Source organism: Sinocyclocheilus rhinocerous, unplaced genomic scaffold (genome assembly GCF_001515625.1).
Source record: "Sinocyclocheilus rhinocerous isolate Xijiao unplaced genomic scaffold, SAMN03320098_v1.1 scaffold2911, whole genome shotgun sequence".
Lineage (NCBI taxonomy): Eukaryota > Metazoa > Chordata > Actinopteri > Cypriniformes > Cyprinidae > Sinocyclocheilus > Sinocyclocheilus rhinocerous.
Genome location: NW_015644341.1, coordinates 221232 through 233339, shown reverse-complemented (window position 1 = coordinate 233339; position 12108 = coordinate 221232). Strand labels below are relative to the sequence as shown.

Below are 12108 nucleotides of genomic sequence, written 5' to 3'. Positions count from 1 at the left end.
TAGGGTTTGAGTTTTTTTTTTTTTTTTTTGGAAAAACAAGCAGTTAGAAAACAAATAGAAAGTGCAAGTGACAGAGGGTTAAAAAAACGTGTAAATGTTCGGTGTCTCCATGGAGACGGTTGCTATGGGCTCTGAAGACAACTGTGTTACAGGTGACTCGCAACATGATGAAGGCATCTCTGACTCTTCCTCCCGGAGACATCTACAACCTGACCGTCTCCGCCTGCACCGAGAAGAGCCGCAACACGTCTGCGCCGCACATCATCAAACTCGGTCAGTGGCAGCGGATGGGTGCCGTCAGAACGAGAGCTGATAGAAACATCACAGTAATCCACAGCACTCCAGTCCATCAGTTAACATCTGGAGAAGACAAAAGCAGCTGAAACAAATCCAGCATTAAGACATATCTAACTCAAATACCATAGAGTCCATAATCCGTAATAACGCTTCCTCCAGTGAAAAAGTGCATCTCCTGTTGTCTCTCACATCAAAATCCAGCCACATACACTATATTGCCAAACGTATTGGGACAACCCCTTCTTTAGAACAGAAAAAGGCACTTCCAAAACTGTTTTATTTAAAAATCCATCTCTGTCGCAACAGTTTTGGAGGTGTCTAAAATGACGGCACCCATATGTACAAGTCACAGGTGTTTGCTGATGAGTTTTCGGCTCGAGGTCTGCATTTAAAGTCACAGCAGACCAAGTTCTTCCACACCGACTCAATCAATCATTTGAACCTTGCCTTATACACAGAGGCATCGTCATGTTAGAATAGAAAAGGCTCGTGTCCGAACTGTTGCAATAAAATTAGAAGCGCACAATTCCCTAGAATATCATTATATGCTTAAACATTAATATTTGCACTCATGGAAATGACTAAAGTAGTCAAACCTGTTCATTAGAAGCTACTTTTGGCAATATAGTGTATTTGTTTAGAGCTGTTTAAACGCTGCTTGAGCTGTGCAGATTTCTCTCCTGATTCAGAACTCTTTTTCACTGGAGGAAGCGTTATTATGGACTCGTATTTTAGTTAAAAACGTCTTGATGCTGGATTTGTTTCAGCTGCTTTTGTCTTCTCCAGATGTTAACTGATGGACTGGAGTGCTGTGGATTACTTGTGGATTATTGTGATGTTTTTATCAGCTCTCGATCTGACGGCACCCATCCACCGCAGAGCATCCATTGCTGAGACACTGATGCATTTCTCCAAATCTGACGAAGAAGCAATTCTCGGATAGCAACTATCTGGCTGTTGATTTAATGAATGTGAATCAGATCAGTTCGCACATTAAATCCCGAAGCAAAAGTAAAATCGCTGCTAGTTTACTGCTGAGAGTGTGCTTTCTGTTCTAATAATAACTCGTTTCGCTTTGACTTCCTGTTCAGAGCGTGTCAGGATTGTTGTGGCTGTTTGTTTCGTCTTCCTTTTTTATGCTGTTTTCTTGGAGGAGCTTGTAAGTAGTGTGGCGTTTGGCTGTTTTGCGAACAGAACCGGCTCCTCCGAAGTCTCTGTACGCACTAAACGCCACCGACACGGCCGTCACGCTGCTCTGGACGGAGGACGGCGTCGTGGACTTCTACCAGATCATCTGCAGACCGCTGCGAGTCAACAGAGAGAGCAAAGTAAGAGCTACTGATCAATATCATAACGACACACGTGTGTGCAAACATCTGGAGATGCAGATTGTGATGCGGTTTCTTAATGGTTTTGTGTTCGATGATAAAAACAGGAGAAATGTGTGCACGGCAATAATTTACATTCAGGTTTCATTTCAGTACACTGAGGATTAACATGAACATTAAACATCATAAACATAATTTTTATGAACTCACATTAACAAATTTAAATCAGTTGCTCGTTGTTCATTCATGTTAGTTAATGCAATGCAAACTGACATTAAAAACGAGCAATACATTTGTTACAGCATTTATTAATCTGTTTAATTCATCTTTAAATGGTTAATTGTTCATTAGCTGGTGTTAGCTCAGTTAAATAATATTGATATTATTAATAATGTTTGATTTTAATAATTTATGAATAAATGTTAAAGTTAACATCAAGAATAATAAATGCTTTAGAAGTGTTTTTCATTGTTAGTCAATGCATTAATTAATTAACATTAAAAATGAGCAAGACATTTGTTACAGGATTTACTAATAGTTGTTAGTTGAGCGAAATGTGTGCACGGCAATAATTTACATTCAGGTTTCATTTCAGTACACTGAGGATTAACATGAACATTAAACATCATAAACATAATTTTTATGAACTCACATTAACAAATTTAAATCAGTTGCTCGTTGTTCATTCATGTTAGTTAATGCAATGCAAACTGACATTAAAAACGAGCAATACATTTGTTACAGCATTTATTAATCTGTTTAATTCATCTTTAAATGGTTAATTGTTCATTAGCTGGTGTTAGCTCAGTTAAATAATATTGATATTATTAATAATGTTTGATTTTAATAATTTATGAATAAATGTTAAAGTTAACATCAAGAATAATAAATGCTTTAGAAGTGTTTTTCATTGTTAGTCAATGCATTAATTAATTAACATTAAAAATGAGCAAGACATTTGTTACAGGATTTACTAATCGTTGTTAGTTGAGCTGTTAGTTTATGTTAGCTCCGGTCCATTAAGTAATAACAGATACAACTTTTGAATTTAATGGTCTATTAGTAAGTGTTGAACTTTTTAACTAGAATGAATAAATGCTTTAGAATTATTTTTAATTGTCGGTGCATCTTAACTAATACAGCTAAACTAACAGTTATGTTAACTAATTAATTCTTCACATTCTGTAGTTTATGTTAGCTCAACAGATACATCTTTTGATTTTATTAACTCTTTCCCCGCCAGCGTTTTTGCTGATTTTCACTAAAATTTCATGGCCGCAAGAATATTGTGTTGTGTGAATATCTGAACACGCAATACATCAAATAAAGACCAGACCCTCTACTTTCAAACCAAAAAACCTGTTTAATTCTAGCGTCAAGCATTGTTTTTTTATCAACACTTGAATGTAGGTAGGTTTCATAAAAAAAGCAACATTTTGAGCAAATTGCATTTTTATCAAATACTGCATCTGGATCATATTCAGTAATATTTTCAAAGCAAAGATGCAGTAGATGGCTTCCATCAGCGCTCCCAAAGCTTGCACACTTTCTGGATCCACATTTCACTCGCTAACATCAGGCAGTTTTCATTTATACGCGGTTAGTGTTGATGATCGCATTATTTTTCATATTCATGCGCTTACATCTGAGATCGCTCGTTTCTGCGTCTTCCTCGCCTGTGTTTTTGATCGAGTGATTCTAGACTCATTCAGGAGATGCGTAATAGCGCCCCCTAGCGTATAACAGTGAAAACACGGAAAACATGGTGTTTGGAAGGGAAAGAGTAGGAACACAGCAGAACCGTGAATGAACAGCTGGTTTATTTGGTGTGTGTTTGTTTTGCTCCAGAAGGTGCGAGAGCCGCTGCTGACCACCGCTCATGTTGTGACCGTATCCGGACTCCAGCCGTCCACTTCATATAACTGTACCGTGATCAGCAGCAGCTACAGCAGCGTCAGTGACCCGGCGTACATCACCGTCAGCACGACCGGTGAGCAAACGCTTCCATCCCTCACTTACAGTCACGACAGCAGAATTAGTTTTACTTTACAGTTACATGGTTGCTACTGTAAATGAAAACAACAAAAATATGGTTATTTCTTCTACGGTAAGTTACTTGACAATTGCTGCCAGTTAATTACTGTGAATTCCACAGTCAGTTTCTTACAGTGCATCATCAAAGCGTTTTTAACTAAAATTATGAGTCCATAATCCTTAATAACTCTTCCTCCAGTGAAAAAGTGCATCTGCTGTTGTCTCTCACAACAAAATCCAGCCACATATTTGTTTAGAGCTGTTTAAATGCTGCTTGATCTGTGCAGATTTCTCTCCTGATTCACACCAGAACACTTTTTCACTGGAGGAAGCTCAAACACAAATGGAGAAGTTTAGCAGAAAGTTCACGACGCTCTTTTCCGTGGAATGGGTTGGACGCTCTAAAAATGATTTAAAAAAAAAAAAGCACCATAAAGTATCAAAACATTAGTCCATATGACACATGAAAACCTGCGCCGTTTGGCATCGCTGATATTCAGAAGTCGAAACATGAAAGATGCAATGCAATGAAGGGGATGATTTTTAGTGAGCAACATAACTAAATTTCAGTCTGTTTCTCAGAAAAAGCATCGTGTGAATTCAGAAGACTTGGAATATGGATAACTATTTTTGGGCATTTTTGGGGGTCAGAGCGTCTGTCTTCACCTATTTTCAATGCATGACAAACGGGCGAACAAACCATTTAAAACTGAAACCTTATTTCACAGTTTTACTTGAGCTTTAACACAATCATCAGTACGGACTGTGCTCGTCACGGATTTCTTGGCCAATCTCCGGTGATTCATGATCTCTTACGAAGCACTTCCCTCTCAGAGCCTGATGTCAACATGCTGTAAAAATATGGAACTGCTAATAACTGAAAGTCAGCGAGCTCATAAAAACAATCTTGTGATTCATTATGGGAACTTCCACTGCGGTGCGCACGTTTACGGCCGCTTGTTACGTGACCTCGTTATCAAAACACAACTGCAGCACGACAAAGACACAATCGCAGGAGGCCTGAAGTCCAAAGGCCTTTCAGCTGATCAAACTCAAGACAGCGATCAGCGTCACGTCACTCAGTGCAGATCTATCCGAGACGAACGCACAGATACACAAGCATAAATGAAGGGATTTAAACACAAGTGTCTAAATGTGCACACCTTCGGTTAAGTAAATGTCAAAATCAGCCTCTTTTATGTCAAAGGAACAGTCAAACCTGTTCTGCATTCTCTGTCTGATGTCTAACAATGACAATATGACATCTATCACCCACATACACCCAGCTATTCACTACAAACATTAACCGAAACAATTCCCTTCAGTAGGAAATGAATTAGCCCTGGGAAATGTCGGACTGCTTCTCGAGCACACAAACACGGCTCTGTAAACACAGCCAGTCAACACTTTTCAATAAGCTGAACCTCATCCGGCCGCTCTGGTGAGAACAGAGTCACCGTGAAACACACACTGCAGGCGCTGCACAGTTCAGCGGAAAATGACGGCTGGAGGTGAGAAACAAACACATTCATACCAGCGACTGGAGGAAAAACTGGCTTCCCCAGGAACAGATTGTGTTGCATGTCGCAACACTTCACTGCATCACACGCAGCAGCTCACTGCAAAACAAGCGGCGGCGCATGATTCTTCAGACACCTGGGCAGAGACTGGGTTTCCCATCTGCTGATCAGCGAGAAGTGAAAATCCTTTATTTGCATACGGCCTGATCACAGCTAACGAGCTGGTATTGTGCTGATAACTAGATAAACGCAATCTGCTAGAAACTCTAGAGCTGCTCTTATTCTGATTAGACTCTGCTGCTGCTTTAGTTCACACATCATCACTCGGTACTCAAGTTACCTCTAATAGTACTCAACACAATATACAATACTACAATATTAAAACACACGCAACCCTTCAATTATAGAGAATACTCTAAAATACTGCATATTCTAAAATACTCTGAAAATACTCAATGCTCTTAAAATACTGAATGTTAAAACAGAGTACTCTAAAAATACCAAATACGCTAAAATACTACTTACTCTTAAAAATACTGAATACTCGAAAAACCCCGCATAGTCTTAAAATGCTCTCTAAAATACGGAATAACCAAAAATACAGCATACTCAAATACATTATAAAATATTATTTTACGCAATACTGAAAACGCTAAAATTACTGAATACTCCTGAAATACGGAGCATTGTAAAATACTGAGTGCTATAAAATACTAAATATTCTTAAAATACTGAGTATTCTAAAACACAGCATACTCTTAAAATACACTCTAGAATATTGAATACTCAAAAAATACTGCATAGGCCTAATCTTAAAATACTGAATACTCCTAAAATACTAAGTATTCTAAATGACTGGATATTCTTAAAATACGTCATACTAAAAATACCACATACTCTTAAAATACACCCTAAAATATAGCATACTCCAAATTACTGCATACTGAATATACTACGTACTTTTGAAAGACAGAATACTCCTAAAATACTAAATTACTCTAAAAACACGGAATAACTCATCAGTAAATAGTTTTTCAGCTCGTGTCGGAAGTTTATTGATAGAGTTTTCAGTTCCAGTTGAACAGACTTTCTGCTTTAACTTTGATCGCGTTTTGGAACGTTTACTTTTAACGATCACCGTGCGTTGGCGTTTCTGAGCGACTTTAATTCGGTGTCCATGTGAGCGTTCCTCCGCGCTCCGGGAACAAAAGCTACTAAACTCCGCGAGCGTCGCGGGAAACTCACTCACGCACAGCGACGCACGCGAGCCCGCGTTACCGTGACGAAATATACTGCGGTTTGATCCGTGTTCTCACTGTATACTCACGGGCCAGCGAGCGGCGGGACGGATCGGTAAACACAGCCGTTCAGATCATCTTCATCCCCGCGCGCGTCGGCTGCTCATCTCGCGGTTGCTCCTCCAGCGCGGGCCCGGTCACACACAGCGGCAGCCGCGGGGGGACACGGAACCCACATTCAGCACAAAACACTCACAACACGCACTCTAAACACCTTCAACTGAGCGAAAACAAAATACACACTCATGTAAAACATCAGTTATGAATCCTGACGACGATACAGGCGTTTCTGATGAATATTTCAGTTTGAAATGAAGAGGCGTCACCCCCGCGGCTGAATGGACTCGCCCAACACCGCACACAATATACCGCATCACAACACAAACATACAAACACAGAAAGTTCGGCTCATCTATGATAAACTGCTCAATTAATTCAATTAGTTCACACTAAAACTATAACATCTGTCTAATGAAAGAATGGAAAACGGCATGGTCCTTTAATAAATTGCTAGTAGACACATACAATATACTCTGACTCTTGAAAGATATTGATATATGGATGCATAGTGGGTCTTATAACTGGTAAAACTCAATTTCACTGGTCCTGCAGTGTGATAAATGAATTCTGACACTCATTGGCTTTTATGATAATTATTTATGTCCAGTCCCGATCACAGGTTTATGGACAGAATAATCAGAATCTGGTGTCTAAATAGTCTTCCTTATTGATAAATAATCTCTAATAGCCCAAAGAAAGATCTGAACAGAATAAAACACACAAACATGTTGAATAAAAGGGGAAATGCTGCTCAATATGTAGGTTTCACTGTTGTTTGGAGGGTCTAAGGCTGATAATGAAGCTGGTGGAGTTGAGTTTTTGGAAAGTTCCACACGCTTTAAGGGTATTCTATAGTCTTTGGTGTTACTGGGTTTGGGTTTGTTGTGGAAAAACACATCCCTGAAGGACCGGAAACTGATTTGAGCTGCTGAGATCTGACTCCATCTACAGGAACATCTGGAAACTGCTGCAAGTGAAGATCAGAGCCAACGTACAGAATGAGTACAGAAATATTGGTGAAGAGAAACTAATGCAGCATGACAGACACGTGTTTAAATGTGAAGTGAACTCAAGCATTGTGTGTCTGCAGTAAATCAGCTTTCAGTTACGAGATCTCAGTGAAAAACAGACTGATGGCGGCTCATATACAGCTAGAGTTACAGCACACTGTCAGAGCGGGGCTAGTTGTCACAAGCGTCTCAGTAGGTTTAGATTTTCTCTAGCAGTGGTTTTGTATGTGGGTTTCAAACACCTCAAACTGGTCCTAAAGGCAATTAAACATGATCACATGTGAGGAGATAAAAAAAGAACAGACAGGCATCATAATGTTGATTTATCTGACAGAAACACACGTCAACAGTACAGCTATATTGTCAAAATGAAATGTTTTCGAGTGGAAATACAGTACAATGTATTACAGTACAGGTTTAGACATCACTGAATAATACACCATGTGCATAAGAAGTGCCCTGAAGACTCTTACAGTCCAACATCTAATCCTGAACAGAGGACAGACTCAAACCAGTTCCCAGTCGCACTGCAGTCACTGAATCTAAAGCTGGAGTTGTCCTCATGTGTTTATGTATATCACAGTCTCTGTCAGTGTTGTCGCTGATGTCAGCTCGGTGTGCTCTGCTTGTTTTCGCGCTCCGTCTCGTGACGCTCTTCGTTCTCCATGTAGGCCTGCACGGATCTCCAGAGCGCACGGATGTTCCCCTCGCCGAAGCCTGTGGCGCCTCTGCGCTCGATCAGCTCCAGGAAGAAGGTGTCCTCTCTGAAGATGGGCTTGGTGAACACCTGGAGCAGATACCTGTGAGAGCAGGAGAAACAGGGTGTGTGTCAGGCTCAATGCAGAAAACCATTTTCAAATCCTGTTCCTTCCTCCGCTGCCTCCAGTGAAAAAGTGCATCTCCTGTTGTCTCTCATATGTGTTTAGAGCTGTTTAAACGCTGCTTGATCTGTGCAGATTTCTCTCCTGATTCACACCAGAACACTTTTTCACTGGAGGAAGCGTTATTATGGATTATGGACTCGTATTTTAGTTAAAAACGTCTTAGTGCTGGATTTGTTTCAGCTTTTGTCTTCTCCAGATGTTAACTGATGGACTGGAGTGCTGTGGATTATTGTGAAGTTTTTATCAGCTGTTTGGACTCTCAGGACAGACAGACTCCAGACTCTACAGCACTTCTACAGCATTTCACACACTGAGCAGCTTCATATGGAAGCCCGTTTCTGCCACTGTATAAAAAAATAAAAAAAGGTAATTCAGACTTTTTTTCCAGAATTGCGTGACGAACTCACAACTGCGAGAAAAAGTCAGAATTGCGTGATATAAACTCGCAATATTGAGAAATAAAGCCAGAATTGCGAGATATATACTCACAATTCTGACTTTTTCTCATAATTGCAAGTTTATATCACGCAATTCTGAGAGAAGTCAGAATTGTGAGAAAAAGTCAGAATTGTGAGAAAAAGTCAGAATTGGAAGATATAAACTCGCAATTCCGAGAAATAAAATTGCAATTATTAGAAATAGTCATGATTGCGAGAAAACTCAGAATTGCAAGAAAAAAGTAAGAATTGCTTGATATGAACTCACAATCCTGAAAAATAAACCCAGAATTATGAGAAAAGTCAGAATTGGGAAAAAATAGTCAGAATTGCGAGAAAAGTCAGAATTGCGAAAAAATTGTCAGAATTGTGAGAAAAATCTGAATTGCGAAAAAATAGTCAGAATTGCGAGAAAAGTCAGAATTGTGAGAAAAGTCAGAATTGTGAGAAAAGTCAGAATTGCGAGAAAAGTCAGAATTGCGAGAAAAGTCAGTTGCGAAAAAATTGTCAGAATTGCGAGAAAAGTCAGAATTGCGAGAAAAGTCAGAATTGTGAGTAAAGTCAGAATTGTGAGAAAAGTCAGAATTGCGAAAAAATAGAATTGCGAGAAAAGTCAGAATTGCGAGAAAAATCAGAATTGTGAGAAAAGTCAGAATTGCGAGAAAAATAGTCAGAAGTGCGAGAAGAAAAGTCAGAATTGCGAGAAAAGTCAGAATTGCGAAAAAATAGTCAGAATTGCGAGAAAAGTCAGAATTGTGAGAAAAGTCAGAATTGTGAGAAAAGTTAGAATTGAGAAAAAATAGTCAGAATTGCGAGAAAAGTCAGAAGTGTGAGAAAAGTCAGAATTGGAAGATTTAAACTTGCAATTCCGAGAAAAAAATTGCAATTATTAGAAATAAAGTCATGATTGCGAGAAAAGTCAGAATTGTGAGAAAAAAAGTCAGAATTGCAAGATATAAACTTAAAATTTGCGAAATAAAATCACAATTATATTAGAAATAAGGTCAGAATTGCGAGAAAAGTCAAAATTGCAAGAAAAAAGTCAGAATTGTGAGAAAAGTCAGAATTGCGAGAAAAAAGTCAGAATTGGAAGATATAAACTCGCAATTCCGAGAAATAAAATTGTAATTATTAGAAATAAAGTCATGATTGCGAGAAAACTCAGAATTGTGAGAAAAAAAGTCAGAATTGCGAGAAAAAAGTCAGAATTGCGAGATATAAACATGCATTTCTGACTTTTTTCTGACATTATAACACGCAATTGTGAGAAAAAAGTTGCAGTTACCTTATTTTTTATTGAGTGGCGGAAATGGGCTTTCATAGTTTTGAGCTCTGATTTGCTACATAACGTCTTCTTTCAGACGAGTGAACTGAAAACATCTGACACACCCGCTGAAGTGTTTGTTTTATTCGGAGACAGTGAATGTAGCAGTAGTGTGTGTGTGTGTGTGTGTGTGTGTGCAGTGCGCGAGATGAACCCGAGTGTGGCGGCGATCTCGGCGCTGGCGGTTCTCAGCGTTCTGCTCATCATTCTGCTGGTGCTCTTCCTTCTGGTGCTGCGCAAGAAACACATGGAGCTGAGCCGGTGAGCAACATCTCACGCTAACGAGCTTCTAAGCCCGTTAGTGATCAGACTGATGGATGAAAATACACCACCAGTCCAAAGTTTCTGAACAGTGTTAAAGAAGTCTCTTCTGCTCACCAAGCCTGCATTTATTTGATCCAAAGTACAGCAAAAACAGTAATATTGTGAAATATTTTTATTATTTAAAATAACTGCTTTCAATTTTAATATATTTTAAAATGCAATTTATTTCTGTGATCAAAGCTGAATTTTCAGCATTCAGCAAGCCAGATTGATGAAACTAGTGCTACTTTTAAGTCAATTTTCTGAGCTTTCTGTCGATTTCAGGGAGTGCGGCGCTGAGACCTTCGTGAATTTCGCCTCTTTCGAGCGAGACGGGAAGCTGCCGTATAACTGGTAGGAGCTCCTGTGTTTCTCGCTGTCAATCAAACACACACACACACGCACAAATATGTATACTAATTCTAAATTAATACATAATAAAATTATTTAAAAATGTAAAATTATCAAAGTATAATTAAGTTTATACAATTCACATACAATATATACATATATATATATATATATATATATAGAGAGAGAGAGAGAGATCTACATTATTATATTAATACATATTTATTATAAACTAATATATAAATAAAATGATTTAAAATGTAAAAAAATACATTTAAGATTATTAAAATTCAGTTCAGTAGAACTGACTTCGAGTAAGCTGTTTTTTAGAATAGCACAAGAGTTTTAGATTTGTAGGGATGATATTAATTCATGTTTTCTGAGAAATGTATCAAGTTTTTGCTTAAAACAGGAACATGTGCCAGTGAGGTCAGAAAAATGATGAAAAGTGATTTTTCTGACCTCACTGGCACATATTTGTTCTCGTTTCATGCAAAAACTCGCTTCGTTTTGATGCATTTTTCCTTAAACCATATTTTAAGTCTTCGAATAACTGTATCATGCTTTCAGAATGTTTAGATGTTTGTTCTGGGAAATGATAAAGAGGCTGAGGTTTTGCATCAGCTTCGTGATCGAGGCATTAGAAGCAGAGAGGGTCTGGGTTGATTTGTGATCTCGGTGTGTTTCGGTGGTAATATCCGGCGTTAGCAATCACAGATTCACACATCATGAAGATGCCAAAGACACTGACTGCATGACGCGATCATTAACCTGTCAGACACTAATGAAATATGCTCAATCATCTGTGTGTGTCACTATTACTAATGGAGCACCATGTTTTGTCCCCAACTTTTTGCCCTTGGTCTTTTTTTATGTCTTTTGCTTTCTGTGGGCTTCAGGCGCAGGAGTCTCTTTGCGTTCCTCACGCTTCTGCCATCCTGCCTTTGGACTGACTATCTTTTGGCCTTTTATATTAATCCGTGGTAAGTAGCAGCGCGGCGTCCGGCGGCCGACGGACAGACAAACATTAAAATGCAATTTATTTCTGTGATCAAAGCTGAATTTTCAGCATTCAGCAAGCCAGATTGATGAAACTAGTGCTACTTTTAAGTCAATTTTCTGAGCTTTCTGTCGATTTCAGGGAGTGCGGCGCTGAGACCTTCGTGAATTTCGCCTCTTTCGAGCGAGACGGGAAGCTGCCGTATAACTGGTAGGAGCTCCTGTGTTTCTCGCTGTCAATCAAACACACACACACACGCACA

General features: G+C 39.0%; 1 protein-coding gene across 1 annotated transcript in view; it reads left to right on the top strand.

Moving 5' to 3' along the window:
* Positions 1–12108, top strand: part of LOC107758139 (receptor-type tyrosine-protein phosphatase O-like) — a 50679-nt gene that overhangs the window by 22606 nt on the left and 15965 nt on the right. Inside the window, exons 11-16 of the mRNA XM_016575807.1 lie at positions 153–273; positions 1492–1625; positions 3474–3615; positions 10333–10453; positions 10781–10849; positions 11746–11829. Coding sequence (XP_016431293.1) covers positions 153–273; positions 1492–1625; positions 3474–3615; positions 10333–10453; positions 10781–10849; positions 11746–11829 — 671 coding nt within the window. The remainder of the gene's footprint in view (positions 1–152; positions 274–1491; positions 1626–3473; positions 3616–10332; positions 10454–10780; positions 10850–11745; positions 11830–12108) is intronic.